This window comes from Dermacentor albipictus, chromosome 2, assembly GCF_038994185.2.
Source record: "Dermacentor albipictus isolate Rhodes 1998 colony chromosome 2, USDA_Dalb.pri_finalv2, whole genome shotgun sequence".
NCBI classification, from domain to species: Eukaryota; Metazoa; Arthropoda; class Arachnida; order Ixodida; family Ixodidae; genus Dermacentor; species Dermacentor albipictus.
Window position 1 is genome coordinate 14,629,351 of NC_091822.1, and position 19,331 is coordinate 14,648,681.

General features: G+C 44.4%; 1 protein-coding gene across 2 annotated transcripts in view; it reads left to right on the top strand.

The window, feature by feature from the left end:
• The first annotated feature begins 1,147 nt into the window (after nt 1-1,147).
• Nucleotides 1,148-19,331, top strand: part of LOC135910904 (F-box/LRR-repeat protein 12-like) — a 90,314-nt gene continuing 72,130 nt past the window's right edge. The window contains exon 1 of one of the 2 annotated variants that reach the window (XM_065442971.2): nt 1,148-1,530. Coding sequence is in view for 1 of the 2 variants with exons in the window: in XM_065442970.2 (XP_065299042.2) it covers nt 1,448-1,530 (83 nt within the window). In the remaining variant the exon portion in view is untranslated. The remainder of the gene's footprint in view (nt 1,531-19,331) is intronic. The other variant, XM_065442970.2, reaches the window with a different exon arrangement.

Consider the following 19,331-nt stretch of genomic DNA (forward strand, 5'->3'; position numbering starts at 1 on the left):
TGAGCAGAAGGGCAAATGTGAATGGTCTGCACGGTGCAGCCACCTGGTGGCACAGAGCTCAACCATACACAGTAGCAGCAACGAAGTGTATTCTTTGCTGCTGGTGTGTATTTTTCGCAGGAGTGTAATCATCAACACGTTGATTTATAAATGTTTAAAATGCTTTACACTTGGTTAGAGCAATATTAGCGCTTTGTTTGACTGGTTAAGCGCTGCGCCAGCAAGTGTCTGGACCGTGCAGACCGATCAGGCTGCTCACGTACGTCTACGCTAAAGTTCCTTCATCAGCTTGAGTTTATGCCTCCAGTCATTTGCCGAAATGACCAGCTTGCCTGTTTTTAGCGGAGTACCGGACACGTTCGGCGCTACGACAGAATGCTCGCAACGCACGCTGCTTCGATAGCTCTCGGTCGACGGCCAAGCGGCTAGCGGAGAGGTCTCGCGCGGGAGGGGGCGTGCTCCTAAACAACCGGAAGTGAGCGATGTGACGTCGCATCGTGACGCTGAACCAGTGAAGGCGGAGCTTAGCGCCGCTCGCTCGGCGAGCGAGTTGAGGAGGAAAAGCATAGCTAGGGAGGAGGGTAACTTCTAATCGCTTGCAGCTCCATTAATACGTAACGCTTCACTTAAATTGTAGTGCGAATGTTCTACTTAAGCTGTACCCTACGCGCCTACAAAATTTGTCCGAACCGTTTCAGGGGCCCTTTAACAGGATCTATCCTGAGAGGGAAACTCAAATCAACTGTAATAAGTGCAATGGCATCATTACTCTTGACCACATGCTTTGGCAGTGCCCCGCGGTCTTCACAGACTGTGACAAGGAAGAAGAATGGTGGCGGCAAATGCTACACAGCGAATCACTCTCTGACCAATTACGGGCAGTCCAGAAGGCCCGCGATGTGGCTGAAGGGCTCGGCCTCACAGTCCCAACGTGGGAGCGGCCCGCGTCAACCTATGGTTGACCTTCAGGACCAAATAAAGTTCTTCATACCATACCATACCTGATAACCAAAGGTGCTCTAGACATACACTCCTATTTGCTTTCTATTGAAATGCTCCTCAATCTCTGCCTACTTTTCCTTTCTTCTGCCGCCCTGCATGTTTATGTATCCTTTTGTTTGGCGAGCCTCTAGAGTCGGCAGCAAGCGCCATGTCTCCGCAACTACCCTGAACCAACGATACTAGAATAATGTTCTTATTCTCGTACACTATAAACGTTGCCCTGAACTACAGGAACCTCCGGTCCAATGGGAAAACTAGCTACGCGACAGGCATCTATAATTAAAGCAGGCATTGGAATGGAGGTTGCCATCATCTATCCACGTTAAGCTTCTCCTTGCGTCGTAAAGATGGCTGCGGCCAGTATTGTTGGGACGTGAAGGGGCTGGCTACACTTGCTCAGTGCAAAATTGAATTCTTGTTTCTTTCCAATATTTCTTCTTAGACAATGGAAATAGAACAGCTGCCGGAAAGCCTACTGCTAGAGGTATTTCTTCACCTGAAGTTCAAGGACCTGTGTTTCTGCGCAAGGTAATTTATCACCACCTCGATAACTCGCGTTTCCATACTGTTTGTCAGATCGAGTTATAACATCGAATACTGTACACTCGATTGGACATGGCACCTCATCGGTTAATTAGGTACATGTCGAACATGGGACAACTTTCGATCTACTTCACAACTTTGTAGACAATCTTTAGGCGATTCGCATCAACTCTGCGCTTACTTTGCTCTCATGTCGAGCGCTCACGCGCTATGTATGCACTCTGTTTTCCGTTAATTGTTGTCATGCTATGGCGCGACTAGCCTATTTATAGAGCTGCGCCCGTGTATGCAGGACGTTGCCTGCGTATGAGTATTTTTCCGTTGTTTGGGCGCCCGCCACTCGCATTAGCGACAGAGGTGATAACGGGACGATGGCGTCTTCGATAAGAATCGTGAACGGCACGTTTCCTAAATACGAGCCCTGGTGCGCTGTACTCGCGTGGTTGCCAACGTAGTACAGTCGCGTTCAATATGAGCTGCAGCACGGTGCCCGCAGTCAGACCTCAAGACTGCGCGGTTCCATAGACAACGAAAAAATTTGCATTGCGTTCTTCCTTTCGAGATGATTGGCCACGTTAATGTGATTCCCATTCTTTGTGACGATGGATGTGTGCTTAGTGATGATAAGTAATGAGGATTCTTATGATGGTGGTACAAGACAGTGATGTAACTGTGTTATATATTCAAGTGCGTAGTACTTATTATGTGATCTGGTTGCTTTCCTGGTAATGTCATGTTTTATACACTTTAAGACATTTTATACATTTTTATACATTTTAAGTGTCGACTGGTGCGACAGCGCTGGTAGGTGACACTGCAACGTCTTTTCGTTTGTCGGTGATGGGGGAAACCAGAGGGAGATGGATAGAGAGTATGACGCAAACTTGAGGAGATTAAAGTCTCTGAATCCACGGACGAAGATCTCCTGGCCGTGAGCACCATGTACAGGGAAGCCTGCTCGACACCAAATGCCTCCCTCAGGAAACCGCACGTTTTGGGGCTTGCCACAGTGTTGCAGTCCCTGCAAATGGCCAGTGGCCTGCCTTGTTCCCAAGAGCAGATGAATGTGATTGTGTGCAATGCTAATCGCATTAGGTCAACAATCATCTTCTTTGATCTCTCTTGAAAAGGGGCACATGCCCAGTGATCGATGGTTCTTTCTAAACTCAGTTCCCCCAGCACACGGCAGCTCAGTGCTCTACCATGGACTACTCAGTGACCCAGGTTGGGGAGAAAATGGTTAGAAACAGACGCCAGAAAGTGTGTGAAGTATCCTAAGAATGCCAATTGCATTAAAACTGGTTTAATAAATACCACTAATCAGAATGGTTAAGTATGGACAGCTGGGCTAGTTGGTTATGATTAGCATTGTGAAACATAGTTCCAGCGCACAATTGAACAAGGACGAGGAGTTGTGAGGAATTGTGCGCTGGAACTGTGTTTCACAATGCTAATCATAACCAACTAGCCCAGCTGTCCATACTTAGTGATATACTTTCTAGTACATTGGGCCCTTTCCCCCCTCCCCGGCGTTCGTGTTGTCTTTCTCTCCTCGTCCTTGTTCAATTGTGCGCTGGAACTATGTTTCACAATCAGAATGGTGTTTAGTTTTCCTATTTTTCTTATGTTGGCACTGCCATGCAGTCTTGGGGCCTCTTTCGGCACGGGCATTGTGTTGCAGCTCATACTGAACATGACTTTACACCTGAATTCAATGGTTGACAAATCGCTGTGGAGAACCATTTGCTGGTGAATACTTGCAGGAGTTTTCTGGATAGGCAGTCCACCGGAAAATTGAATTTCCTTACTTTCAATGTATGCCGTTGAAAATCAAGATGCGCACTACGCAGCTGTCAGTGTGGCGAAGCAGTGCAGGAAGTGATGGGCACTGCACTTCATAAAGGTGTACAATGCTGTCGTGTCACTTTGCTTAGCCCTTTCACAGTAAAGATTGAGGCTGTCTAGTCTAGTGAACTAAGCAAGCTACAAACCATCATGAACCAGATTTAACACTGAGAAAAACTGATAAGTATGTGTTACACAATGCCTTCTATATGAAGATGCCCGTGAAAACTTGCTGCATCTGTGCTGCCTTTCCATCTCTTGGCACTATCTTACATGCAGCTGAAATAGCAATGAAGGGTGCTGATGTCTGACACTTGAGGCTATCGTCTGCACGATTACCATGTTACATGGTGCAGTAGTAGCGGCACATGTGCTACGTCTGTCTCCACTTTTCTCTGTTGTAACATTTAGTTGTAATCGTGTTACTGCTGCGTGCAGCTGGGCAACCAAAATCAAGGCAGAAAGGAGCCATGTGTCTTATATAGTGAGGTACCATTGTGTTACCACACATGAACTATGACTCAAAGCCATTACTAAGGAGGATTAGGTCCTGCACGGTACTTGCCATTGCTCTATAGTATGGAGCCTACATTTTCATCTTGAGCTTACGGAGGACTGCAAGATGCTCGAGCTAAACAGCACGAAATCAATTGTTGAACACCATAAATTATTGTAAGCAAGATAACGAGCAGAGTCAGCAGCATGAAGTGCAAAGCCGAGACTCGAGCTAGGGGAGTGTGCTCTGTGCATCCTAGAACCGGCTGTCGCTACGAATCTCAATAAATCTTCTTTATAAGTGGTGGAGGTGCTGGGTAACGTTCCACTCTACCATCCTAGAACTCCTTTCTCAGACACTACCCTCTGCCATGCTGGACGCCGACCAGCAGACCCTTCCATCGCCACCCGTCCCTTGCGCTGGCACCGTTCGCCAGCGGGAGCCTCCCATCTTCATTGGAACCAACAACGACGATGTTGAAGAGTGACTGTCATCCTAGGAACGGGTGAGCGTTCACAACAAATGGAATGACTCGGACAAGCTGGCTTATGTATCATTCTACCTCACGAGCGTGGTCAGTCTCTGGTTCAGAAGTTATGAGAGGGATATCTGAATGTGGTCGGCGTTCAAGATGTCGATTACAGAAGTATTTGACCGACCGGCCGTCAGGAAACTCCAAGCCGAGCAGCGTTTGCGTACATGCGCACAGGACATGGGTGAGACATTCACCAGGTATACATAAGACATTCTCAATTTGCGCAGGCGCGTGAAGACTGCCATGACGAAAGTGGAAAAGATCAAGCAGGTCATGAAGGGAATTGATGATGACTCATTCCAGATGCTTCTCGCCAAGGACCCGTGCACTGTTGGCGACGTTATCAGCTTGTGCCAGAGCTATGACAAGGTGACATCCCACACCAAACACGGCGTCACTCTGCAGCCTGACCACCGTTCCCGAACAAGCCTCCCTGATAACCCAAATGAAGGATTTCGTCCGCAAAGAAGTTGCATGACAGCTATCTCTGATGTCCGTCACTCAGGGGTCTGCCAGCACTTTGCCGTCTCATCTCTCTAACATAATCCATGAAGAGCTCGCAGAAGCGCTGCCGACTGTTCAGCAGCAGGATGCCGTGGCTATGCCGGTCACTTAGGCTACGGTTGCTGCCATGGCCACTCACAGTGTGTCCATACGTCGCTTCCAGCAGCCTGTGCACCGCCCTCCCCCTCCTGTCCCCTGCCGTCCTAACCACTGCCGTCACTGCCGTAACCACTGCTGTCACTAACCCGTGGCATACGCCGCACAATCGCCCTACATGCTTTGCATGTAGGTATCCCGGTCATGTTGCAAGGTTCTGCCGCGGCCGATCGCAGGTGTTCGATGTTGATAGAAGAGTGCCCTATGTGCCGCCTGATCCAAATGCACCTTACGGACCCTTCGACCCATCACCAGCTCGCTCCCAGACTGATTGACGTCCTCGCTTCAAACGCCTCGGGTCACCCTCCCCACGTCACCGATCGCTTTCCTCTATGCGTTGACGACCCATCTTTAACGAAGAGGGAAACTAGACGACGCAGTTCCCGAGGCAAGAACTGCAGAAGTGTCAACATGCCGAAGTCCTCCTCCTTTCCCTGCCTGATTTCTTTGATGTCTTTATCCAAAATGTCGCTACAGTTGCCCTCGTGGATACCAGTGCTGTGATTTCAGTTATGGATGCAGGTTTTGCCACTCGCTTCGTAAAGTGATGACGTCTCTGTCTGGACTGTTGCTTTAAATGGTGAGGGCTCAACCACTTCACCCTAACGCTGCTTGTACAGCCTGTGTCACCATACAGGACGTTTTATACATGATTGAGTTCCTAGTTCTTTCATCGTGCTCCCACGCCGTTATTCTGGGATAGGGTTTTCCCTCATGTCACAATGCCATCATTAATTGAACTCCGGCTGAGATTGTACTATCCCAACTCGGTGACCTCACCTCGGTCGATGCTCATCCTGCCGCTAAAATTGTCGTGAAAGAAGACACATTCCCCCATGCTCTTCAGCATTCGTACCAGTCTTGTGTAGTACTATATCCAACGGGACGGTTTTCGTCATGCCCTCTCATCACTTTGTTACCCGAAAAGTGATTCCTTTGCCCTTTGCATCTTTTGACCTTACTTCTGGCATCAGCATGATGCCCATTTACAATCATCTTTCATCGCCGCTATCACTGCTCCGCCGCAAATGCCTTGGTTACGTCGAGACGGTCGATTCAACACGAATTGTCTCCGTCCTCGACGAAGTGTCTTCTACTGCCGTCCATGAACTGAGTGCTCTCTCCATACCCAACTCAACATGGACTAGTATGTTCAGCCCATTCATCGCTGAAGACCTGACACATTAGCAGCGATCTCAACTTCTCGAAATCTTCCAGCACTTCCGCTGTTCTTTCGACATTGCGCAAACATCTCTTGGCCGTGCATCGACAGTCGAGCCGACAGTCGAGCATCACATTTTACACTGGCTCTCACTCACCGCTGCGACAAGGACCATATCGCGTGTCCGCTACGGAATGTCGCATCATTGCAAACCAGGTCGATGACCTGCTCTGTCGAGGCGTCATTCAACCTGCACATAGCCCATGGGCCTCTCTCGTGGTACTCGTCACAAAGAAAGATGGTTCCATCCGCTTCTGTGTTGATTTTCGATGGTTGAACAAGATCATGCTGAAGGACGTCTACCTATTACCACGCATCGATGATGCTCTGGACTGTTTGCAGGGAGCCGAGTTCTTTTGTTCGCTGGATTTGCGGTCAGGCTACTGGCAGGTTCCGATGGCGGAGGCCGATCCCCCGAAAACTGCCTTTGTTACACCAGACGGCTTGTATGCATTCACTGTCATGCCTTTCGGACTTTGCAACGCACCTGCTATGTTCAAAAGAATGATGGATACTGTTCTGTGTGGCCTCAAATGGAAAATCTGTCTTTGCTATCTTGACAACATTGTGGTGTTCGCCCCAGATTTCGCAACGCACCTGCTTCGCTTCCAGCACATACTCATTTGCTTGACCAATGTCGTGTTGCAACTTAACCTGAAGAAGTGTCAATTTGCTGTTCGTCAGCTCACAATTTTAGGCCATGTCGTGTCAAAATAGGGCATTCGCCGGGATCCCGAGAAGCTCCGTGATGTTACTGCGTGAAGCTCCGTGATGTTACTGCGTGCACACAACCTACCACTAAGAAAGAGCTACGCAGTTTCCTAGGCCTCTGCTCTTACTTCCGGCGATTCGTTTGAAACTCGGCGACAATTATATCACCTCTCACGCAGCTGCTTGGTGGCGCTAGAGATGTCTCATCATGGTCTCCAGCTTGTGACGACGCCTTCACAACTTTGCGCCGTCTTCTCACGACGCCACCCATTCTTCGCCATTTTGATCCTCAAGCACCAACCAAAATCCATACAGATACAGGCCTTGGCGTTGTGTTGGCACAGCATCAACCTGGCCACACAGAATATGTCATCACATACACGAGTTGCACATTAACCAAGGCGGAGACCAATTACAGCGTAACAGAAAAGGATTGTTTGGCCATTGTGTAGGCTCTTGGCAAGTTTCGCCCCTATTTATACGGCTGATCTTTTGACATAGTGACGGATCACCACACACTATGTTGGCTGTCGATGCTAAAAGACCCATCGGCCGCCTTGCCCTCTGGGCATTGCGAATTCAGTAGTATGACATTGACGTGGTTTATTGTTCCGGGCAAAAGCACTCTGACGCTGACGCGCTATCCCGATCACCGCTTCCCCCGAAGGCCAGTCATGACTCCTGCGAGTGCACGTTGTCCTCTCTGGACTTTGACACTATCGCTACTGCACAGTGTAGTGATCCCTGAACCGCATCTCTGTTTGACCTTCTCTTGCATACGTCAAAAGTTCCAGCATCACAAACACTTCGGCGCCAAGTTCCTCATTTTGCAATTCGATGCCAGCTACTTTATAGACGCAACTATGCCCCAGAGGGATGCCACCTGGTTACTTGTAATTCTGAGAATCTTGCCATCAGAGCTCTGCTCCTCATTCCACATTGTCCCTCAGTGTGGCCACGCGGGAGTCTTCAAGACATGCGAAAGACTTCGACTCCGCTATTACTGGCGAGGAATGTACAATTTCATTCAAAACTTCATCCGCTCTTATCATGAGTGCCAATGCTGCAAAGCGCCACCACACAACTCCGTCGGTGGACTCCCACCTTTACAATGCCCATCCCGACCCTTTGATCGCATGGGCATAGGTCTCTATGGGCCACTTCCGTTGACTCCTACCGGCAACAGGAGGATAGTCATTGCGGTAGACCACTTAACACGTTGTGCGGAGACTGTTGCTCTACCAAATGCTACAGTGCAGGAGGTCGCCAATTTCATACTACGCCGTTTTCTCCTTCGTCATGGAGGTCCACGAGAACTTTTAAGCCACAGAGGCCGCACCTTCTTATCTGATGTCATCGAAGAACTGCTTGCTGAATGCTCTATTGCTCATCGTAAATGCACTGCTTATCACCCACAGACTAACAGTACCACGGAACGCTTTAATCGAACTCTTGGTGACATGCTCGCCATGTATATCTCACCTGATCACTCTAATTGGGACCTAGTTCTTCCGTTTCACTTCGAAACTCCTTCCGAAGTACGATGGGCCATACCACATTCTTGACAGAACATCACCCGTTAATTACCTGGTTGAGCCGCTAACGCCGTCGTCCGACATGGGACGTCGTAACTGCGAAGTCGTTCACGTTCAGCTTCTCATGCCATATCACCATTCTACTGTCCTTCCAGAAAACGAAGTCGCCAGGATGGCTCCTTTATTTCCGCGGGGCCATTGTAAGGAAAATAACGAACGTGAGCGCAGAGTCAGCAGCATCGGCAGTATCAAGCGCGCAGCAGAGGCCTGAACTAGGGGACTGTGCTTGGTGCATCCTAGAACTGGCTACCACTACAAACCTCAATAAATCTCCTTCATAGTATATTTGTTCTTACATGCAAATTGTCTAGTGACCTAATTGCATCACTGGACTAATTTTTGTGCTACAGTGCATGCTGTGTTAATGCGTGGGATGTTAAGTCTGTCGTACTTAGCCTGGAAAAAATGCTGACGAGGTGGGTTGGTTGTTCCTTTGGTGACACTCGGCACAGCAAAGCTAACATCTGGACACCGGTGTGGCAGGAGAGATTACAGAAGAAAGGCTGCCTGGGCAGTCAACAAACCCTAATGTGGGGCTCATCTTTCTTCAAATTAGTGTGTTTTATTTTTCAAAAACTGCATGGCAATTCTTAAGGCATCGTGTCTGCGATGTCTCAGTGTCCTCTAAGGCAAGAGTACGCAGTCCAACCCAGCTAAGAAATCAAGATCCTGCTAGGGTTGGAAAAGTTTGTGGACACTGCACCACTTCAAGCAGTTGATTTCGAAGTTTTTTTTATTTCATCGCTCATCATCAGTACAGGAGGAGGTCCCGGAGTTACAAACACTGTCAAGGGGACCTGCTATTAGGAATTCAACAATATAGTAATTAATACATTATGGCAACACAGCAGTGATACACACCAGATTACATGAAGTTAGTGAAGTAGATAATGAAATACAAGAAAGGCACTTACAATAATTAAAGTTAAACTCAAAGAAGCAAATGAAATAGATGCTGCGTATCAGTAAATAAAAATGTAGTAATTGACACATTAAGGAAACATAGGAATGACATATATCAAAGAACACAAGGTTAATCTAGCTGATAATTAGAAATAGAAATATGCTTACAATATGCGAAGTACAAGTCAAATATATGCTATGCAGCGAAAACTTAAAATCTCTAAGAAAAAAATAAGGAACGCAATGTGAGATAGAGAATAAAAGCAATACATTGGGCAAATACAAAAGCAATGAAAACTGTAAAATAAATTTGTGTACAATGTATGCTCATAGCAATGAGTCCGTAGCCAGTAGTGTTGCTAGTAAATATTTTTCGTATCTCTCTTGAATGTTAATGTTGTGCGGCAGGCTTTATGTGGGGTGGTAGTTTATACCACTATTTAATGGCCAGAAAAGGCCAGTAAACATACCGTAATTAGTGTTTATTCTATGGAGTAAAAAGTTGTTTGAAGAAAATCTCATATAGTTAGTGTTGGTAAAAGCAGATATGTTGAATATATCTTAAATGATTCCATGCTTTACTGTGCAGTATATTAGTAAAACCAGTTTGAGCTGGAGCATGTAGCATAATGGTAGTATTTTTAAGGAAGTGAAAATTAGAACTGCGTGTGACGTGTAACTAGAGAAATTCATGATCCTCAAGGCTTGATTTTGTAAATGTTGCAGATGTGTGATGTGCGTGGAATATGTGTTTTCTCAAACTGGGTGCAGTATTCTAAGTGGTAGTGTATAAATTCATAATAAAGTGAAGTTCTTATGTTTTGTGAAAAATGCGGGTGCATTAAAATTAGTACTTTTATTCCAACGGCAATTTTTTTTTAGATCATGTCAGCATGCAAGTTAAACTTAAGGCACGGATCAATTTTGACACCAAGCAACACAACTTCATGTATAGGTGGAAGAATATGAGTTTGTAAGATGAGTGGTGGTGCGGGTGCGATGACATGTTTATGTGTATGAAAAAGCATAAACTGTGTTTTTGAAGGGTTGATGTGAAGTTTATTATTTGTGCACCATGCAGATAAAGTGTCTAGGTTGGTATTTAGTCGATTTATTACAGTATTTATACATTTGCTATTAGTAAGTATAGTGGTATCATCAGCATATGGTATAGATGAAGCACTGGTTAAACAGTGAGGTAGATCATTAATGTACACAAGGAAAAGTAAAGGGCCTAAGAGCGAGCCTTGTGGGACACCCCTAGTGACTGATTTAGTATATGAGAGTTAACCACTGAAGTCTACAACTTGCGTTCTGTTAGATAACTGCGAATGAACAAAAGAGCTGGGCCACCAGTATCCAGAGCTTCTAATTTGTAGGAAAGAATATTATGACAGATGGTGCCAAATGCTTGACTGAAGTCAAGGAAAACTGAGCCAACAATATGGCTGTTGTCAAGGGGGTGTTTTATTTTGTCAGTGAATGATGCTATAGCTAGTTGAATAACCTTTATGAAACCCATGTTGCTCAGGCGAAGAAAGAGTAAATTTGTGAAAGTAGTTTCTTAAGCAGTTTACAAGTAGTTCCTCAATAACTTCACTGAAGAAGGATAGCATGCGAATTGGGCGGTAGTTTGAAATAGTTCTTTGTCACCTTTTTTTGAATATTTGAGTTATTTCATTGTGTTTCAATTTGTTGGGGAAACCTGTTTTAAACATGCTGCACTTGTACGTCAACAATATGAGATGATATTAATTTGATTTTTGACGGTTGTAAATTGTCAAGATTGGGAGCTGCGGTTTGTAGACTAGCATCTGAATCGGAACCTTCTTTGGCTGACATAGGGTACAAGTAAAATGGATTAGGGGTTTTCCTGAGTACTGGCTGTTGTATACTGTCTGGTGAATGATCGTCTGTAGAACAGGCAAAGGCATTGAATTCATTTGCGATATCAATTATTTCCGTTACTACCCTTTTTCCTGTATTAAGTTTGTTCAGTGTGCGGTTTGATGAAGACAGATGAAGAAAGGACGTAATGGTATCCCTTGTTTAGCGGGTATTATTTTTGTGTTCAACAATAGCTTTCTCAAAGTAGGAGCGCTTTGTTTCTTTCAGGAGTCTGGTAAGTGTATTAGAATAAGTTATGTACCGCGACTTTAAAGTTACGTTAAAAGGTTGGCATTTTAATTTTTTATGAAGGTTATCACATTTACTAATACTTCATACGAGGGGTCCTGTTATCCAGGGGTTTCTAGCGGCTGAGAACCAGCGAGTGTCCTGTGTTAGGTTTGTGCACTCTCAGCACACGCTTCTAACTTTGTTGTTAAATTGTTGGAAAGCCAGGGTTGGGGGGGTCTGTCATAAAAAGAATCAGGTTCCAGTTGTTTTCTGCAGTTTGATTAATGAACTTAGTGGTGTAAAACTTAGCTCTTCTTATGTTTCTTTGGTACAGTGGGTTGATGGATTTTAATAGAACGAACACAGAGTAGTGGTCTGTTATAGGAAAGGTGACTACGCCAGCACATTGCTCTAGGTGTAAGTTTGATAATACGTGGTCTATTAGAGTGAGATCAGGACGGAGGACATCTTGTGGGTACGGTTATTAATGAATCTAGGCCATATCCTGCATAACAGTTGGTGTCAGAGGGGCTAGTAATATTTATGTTTATGTCACCAAGGATAACAGCATTTTTGTTTCCATTTGCAATGATGTTCAAGAAGAAAAACAAAAAGTAACGGAACAAGATGATGGGGAGTGATATAGTGATCCAATTATTCTGTTTCTACTGTTAGCTGAAAGAAAGAATTTATGGAATTGGAGAAATACAGATTTAACGTTAGGGCAAGACAAAGAAAGACCATGGCGACGGCGATATGGCTGGCTATCTTGGACGAGAATTACTGAACCACCATACCGAACATGCTTACGGACTCATACTTCCATTGTGTATCCAGGAATACCAAACAGCTCACTATCAGCATTTGTCATCCATATTTCTGAGAGGCAGATGATAGTGAAAGGGTTATTTAGATTAGAAAAGAAATCTATCATGTTATCATAGTTCATTGAGAGGCTACATATGTTAAAGTGTATCAGGGATTTATGAGTGAGCCTGGTGTTATTTAATGAACGTTTTAGTTCTTCTGAAGAATAATACATTGTCTGCAATATTTATTTGATTAGATATGAAAATAGGTTTGCACAGCTACGAGGCGATTAGTGAAAGGTCGCGTGTGCTAGAAATGACGTACAGATGGCTCCCTTCTGTCTTTCATGCTTTGATGCGGCAGCTGTCGGTTCATAGGAATTTCAAGTTGTGCTGTCTGTTTAGTTCGAGGGCTTGAGAGCAAACAGACGTTTGTTGTCTTGTGTTAAGTGGTCGTTAATAAAGACCTTGGTCCCTGCAGACGAGGGGAAGCCGAGAGTGGTAGTGTTTAGTCATGGTTTCTGGGATTTACTTACAAATTCAGCCTTTTTAGTGCGGGAACAGAGGCATGCAATTATGTGCTTATCCTTCTTCATAGGGAGGCGGTGAACAATGTTTATGTCAGATGGTGCCACAGGACAGCCGATCTTGTCACCGATTTTTTGCAGAACAGCGACAGTTCTCGCTCTGTGTGCACGGCACACCTTTGATCTTGACATTGTTTGTACGAGAATACTGCTTCATGTACACGACCCTTTTAGCCAGCATTTCGTTTTCTTTTGTGAGCGTCTTGTTCTCGGCGCTCACAGCATCACATTTTCCCCTAGATTCTTCACACAAGTTTACCACGCGCAAACATTCCCGCATTTCTGCGATTTCTTTCCGAAGGGTGTCAACATCACAAGCAAGTTCTGCATTACTAGGCATTGCTAAAAAGCTGCAGGGGTAACCTTGGCAGCAGCAGGCGTGACAAAACAGAAGCGGCAATGCCGTATAAAAGCAAAGACTAACTTGCCCAATCAAAAAGTACAGCTTAGCGGCGTTTCCTTGTGCCACAACTGCTGCTGCCAAGTGAAGCGCGGGGCCAGGCAGATCCTCTTTTATAGCGCTGGTAGCGTGACGGAGCGATCCAGTTCAGTGGTAGCGCTGTCAGATGTCACCAGGTGTCGTCGGTGATGTTGATTGGTGGTGCTGGTAGGCGTGAAGTCCACGTGCCAAGGTACTTGAATGCTTGTCACCACAGCAGTGGTGAAAATCAATGCTTGCCGATGACCATGCTCCAATCTGCGCAACCAAAAAGTATGGCTTAGCAGCGTTTTTTTTTTTTTTTGTGCCACGGTTGCTGCTGCCAAGTGGCCATGTGTGTTGAAAATAGCGTCCGTTGTGCTGTTATAGATTTTATTGTGGGAATGAAGGTAGCACCGAGACAAGCTTGTACAACTGATATCTGTATTATTGCATCCATTAAGCCTCTCCTCACCAACTATGCTGTGGGTGTGACAGACGGCTTTTAACACAAACCACTGGCCTAAAAGATGTTGAAGCATTAGGTGGTTGGGCAGCACAGAGACAATTTTTGTATCAAAATAAGCTTATTCACCTAGCACATTTATGAAGTCTGTGGTATTGTTCAAGTAACCAACAACCAAAATTTCTAAGGTAGATTAGTAGGTCATTGCACTACAGTTAGCTTGCAGAAAGTACTGTATCTAAATCAGTCTTAACAGTGTTCATTAGGTCTTTGATTATAGCACAGCTCAACTAGACCGTTAAAACAGGTGACACAAAGAGTGCACCTGGACAGTGCAAAAGAAGGAGAGCTGCAAATACAAGTGTTAAAAACGAGTGATAAGAAAAATTTGTGCGAGGAAATGGTTATACTTATTAAGCAATTCATTACTAAAAGAACATATGTACCATGAACAGCTTTTGGAAGAGAAGCTGTTCCGCCAGGAAGTGCATGTGTACATGCATTCATAGGAAGCCCATGCATTGTGCAGTGAGCAACACTGGCAAGAATGGGCGAGGCGACGACCTGTCTGGTGTCTTCCTAGAGGAGGAATGTGGCTCCATGCCACATTCAGGATCTTGCAACAGAAATGATATACAGTGAACCCTCGTCATAACAGAATCATCAGGACAGGAAATGTACTTTATTATATGCAGTATCTCATTAAAAGATGACAGGCACTCAGAGCCATAGTAGGGCCGTACATGCCCTGCAGCAGTTGCATAAAACATTTACTGAAACACGTCTGTGCTTTATAGTGGGGTCATGGCAACGGAAATATTCTTCTGACACATGTGAGCAACTGCTTTCTTCACTGGTCATAGTCACATGATGCGGATCGGAAAAAGGAGCTGCCATCTTTGGCTTTAGTGACAATGACAGCATTTCTTGCCTCTCCAGATTAATATGAAGAAATGCAAAGGATCAATGCATTGGCTGCACTGTAGAATTTTGTGTCGATTTCCTGCTTCATACTAACCGGAATCCTGGGCCACTGCACTTGTGCATGCGCTGCAGTTGATACCTGAAAATTTTTAAATAAAGGGATATACCAGTAGAGTGGCTTTGTTAATAATGTTGGTTTACTGTGTGTGGATACTTGGCAACTCCACAGGATGAATATTTCCATGTTTGATCACACGAGCATGCACACATAAGTAGCCTTCAGCTGTACAGCAGCAGAAAGAGAAGTTTCCTGAAGCTCTCGTAAATGGGTGCCCATTTGGTCAGTGCTGTCCGATCCGTTTCAGTGACTTACACAACACGCACTAGTGTGTTTGTAATCTAAACGCTGACTACTTGGCCTGGTGTGCCTTGCTCTATGCTCTAATGTGTTTGCAAGTAGGCTTCGGAACTTTCTGCCTATTGGTACGAGTTGCAGCATGTGTGCTTCGCACACTGTGGTTTAGTTTGGAAGGCACAATAACATAAAACTCAGTGCTATTTAACCCATGTTCACCTTATGATGAAATTAATTTCACTACATAGGTATTATCGGTCTCAGTAGCATTTTTTGAGCTTTTTTTGGTGCAAAATTCATCCCGACTGGCTTGCCAAAGAGCACTTGCCTGTCTAATCCTCTTGGCAGCTCTGGCTGATTATGCAAGAAGCTGTAGACTTCATATCAGAATATGCAGAATATGCTGTACTACGAATATAAAGCTTTGGACCAAGTCTGCATGGAAATACCGTCAGACGCTACTAAAGACTCTACAGACATCAGCATTGATGGCTTGTTAGACAAGGATCAAGCAAGGATAATAATACTAATAATAATAATAAGCTTTATTTCCATCAAAACGATGGAGGGGTCGTGGGTAAAAGCTGCTGAACAGCTTGACTAGAGCCCACGGTCCCCTCTACAAGGCAGTACAGGAGCATACATGAGACATACAGGAACCTAACAAAAGACAAACGCAAAATTGATTCGATTTAATGCATTACAATTAAATCAATATTAAAATTGTTCAAAGACATAACATATCACGTGGCACAGTTCACGAACTGTAGTACTACTTAAATCAATTCCACATCTATTCGGATTATTAAGAAGTTTAGGCAAAGTATACGATAGTGTACCCACAGTATAGTTAGCACGGGGAGTGACCACCTTCCAGTATTCAGAGTGACATATTTTTTCGTGCTTAAAGTCAACAATTAGTCTGTAGCTGTATAATTTCCAGACAGGCATTATATCTGCTTTAATGAACAGAGTATGTGTATGAACATTGTAGGGGACATCAAAAAGAACCTGGATGGCAGTTGCACGCTCCGGAATACTCTAGCATGAGCCTCATGGGTATTTTTCCATGATAATCTGTAAAGTACCATATTTACTTGTATAATGAATGCACTCAAAAAGTGTTCTTTTTTGTTTTCCTCGTATAATGACCACACCCCGAACTTGCTGCCATGAAGTAGAAGACAAATGGTACAATTCGGTGTCCAACGCAACGGAACAACAGCCGGATCGAAAGTGTTGTGCCAGTTCATAGCACCAGACCGAATGCCTGGCGTGCAACAAAAGTAGGAGACACACTGTACGATTCAGTGTTGAATATGACGTCTGATGCACTGTATTGACAGCCAGATCAGCCATGCCACAGCGCTGGATCGGATGCATGGATTCATGTTTAGCTGCCATTTTGGTGCATTGGATGCCATATCCGGCATCGAATTGTATTATGCCTCTAACTTCTGTTGCACGTCGGGCGTCGGATTCGGCACTATGGCACAGCAAAATGGCTCGGATCCAGCTGCCATTCCGGTGCATTGAACGTCGTATCGGACGCTGAATCATACCGTGTGTCTTCTGCTTCTGAGTATATGCAGTACATTCGATCCTCAATGACTATTTGGAGGCAGTCGTACTCAAACTTGCACAACTCCTGTAAGGCTAGGAGCATTCACAGTCACTACATGAAGGCGAGCTGGAACTGGCGAGTTATGTCTACGCACAAGCATCTTTTATGTTTCTGCAGCCATAACATATCTCTGAAGTGAGCCGAGTTTTCTTTGTTTTTCCTAAATATAAATATAATGCAGACATGTTATGTGCATAATTATATAGAAGTGCATGCACATGTCACGAAAAGTGATGTGAGGGTAGTGCTCAGTTAGACTTCTTGCTCCTACTACACGCAGCGGTAAAATTAAGCCCTTGCGGCATGATCTTTTGTTTCCTTGTGAAAACTTCGCAGGAAGCCTTGTTCATGCCAGAAATGCCCAAACGAATTTCAGCTTTTTGAAGAAATGCATGTGTAGGATTTTTATGAGCAGAAATTGTTGCATATCGTATGTGATGCACCATGCTGCTATGGGTACATTCTTACAGAAATGCTTTGGAATAGGAGTGTTAAAACTTGCAAGAACCTGCAAAAAATGTTGCAACCAATGAAAAACTTAGAAACGTTGGTGTTATAAATTTAAAATTGAGTGAAATTTCTTGCAACTCTATTTATTTCAAGTTTCTTAAAACTTCGATGGCATCCTTGATTCACTAAACTATATCATCGATATTTAAGCTGTACCGTGCAGTGCAGTTCTCATTTATTTATGTTTGTTTTTATTTTTTTTATACAGGTATTAAGAGTGACATAAGCAGAAAGAACACCTTTTTGTTATTCTGAGAGTTTGTGGTTCACTTCTCTTTAGCTCTTGGAACACTGCTGGCCTACACCATAGTTCCATTCAATTTGCCTGCACCACTCTAAACTAGTTCATGGGGGTGGATGAGAAGTTAGGAAATTGTACAGCTCGATTTCTGCAGTGCAGGCACGAAGTGGCACTCTAAACATTTGCGGAGGTGCAAATGCGGTGCAGGTGTTATGTTTTGTCCGTGTAATATGGCATCAAGCGCATAAGTTTGAGTGTCTTGATCTGCTGGTATGATTGGCTTCTGGGGCATAAATTCACTCCAAAATTGCACAGGCACAGCAAACGCGCATGAGCAGGGTTTAACGACAGTCGCGCTTCTGTGCTGCATTGTCTGCTGCGCTGCTGCTTTGCACCTGCACGTCTGTGCTAGTCGGCACTGACAACAGAGGGGTAGCAGCAAAAGTGTGAACTAGCCCTGCACCTTTGCTGCACCTTTTGAAATGAGTGGCACGAACCAGACGGTGCCATTAATGCACCACTGAAGCGGAGGGTAGGGTCCAGCACCTCGTGAACTAGTTCAAGTGGCGTAGGCGAATTGAACAGATCTTATGTCTATCTTAAAAGCAGCTGGGATTTTTATTTTCTTATATATTCACCATAATTACGGTGCTAATCAACAGTATAACCAGTGAAAACATGTTTCGCCAACAAATTTCTTTATTGCAACAAAACAAACATCTGCTCTCTTCCACAAAACGATGTATAACTATATGTTGTACATCATACAGCAATTATTGGTTCCCTCACAGGAACACCTGATTGTCTGTCTTACATCACAGTCAACTGGTAAAGAGCAAACGACACCTGCTAATTTTTGTGCACCACATTCGAGTGCAATATGTAGGATAGTGACATGTTTGCTTGAAAACATTTTGCACATTGTGTGTTGAGCTGCTGGCTTACATATTTCAAGAGAAAAATATCACATTATTTCGGGTGTTATAGGTGCCATAAGTTTGACTGCTAGAAATGCCATAGATTCAGGTAAATATGTGTTGATTTGCTTTGAGTTGGGTTGTACAAGTTAGGAACAGTCTATTTTATTTTATACATTTTCCCATACTGCAGCCCTGTTATAGGGCTATAGCAGGAGTGGGAAGTAAATAAACATTAACAAGGCAAACGTAAGTGAATGATTTAAAAGCACTTAACATGGGCAAGTGAACACAAGCAAAATAAAGCAAGAAATTATATTTAAAAATGCAGGCAGAGCAATCTAGATATTCGAAAAATACTCTCCTATGGCAACTAACGACTCATTTGATGGCAAGGAACAATTATTACTGAAAAAATTTCGGCGTTACATTGCAAGTGGAAAAAACTGTTTGAATTTGTTAGTATGAGCAAAAAAGTTATTCAAAGCACGGAAACTACACATAGAGTTTTCTTAAGCTAATAATTGCTGCCAGAAAAGCCAGAGGCACCGCTAATGATGACATGCAGAAACTTAATAGGTCCAGTGTGATAATGTTAGTTAGCGATTGGTTGGAGGTTTCAGAGAATGCAGTGCCTGTGTCAAAAAACTGACTGCAATGGCAGATGAAGGCAATAGGCTTTCTTTGCACAAATCAGGAGTGAATCCTGTGCCAATAATCCCATTTTGGTACTCATGCAAATTGCTGCTCCAAACTGCAGTGAAAGCAGAAAAATGACGAAAATTGTGCCATGCTGTGCCCAAACAGCTGTCACGGGTGCAGCACAGGAAGTTCTGTGGTTGGTCTTTGA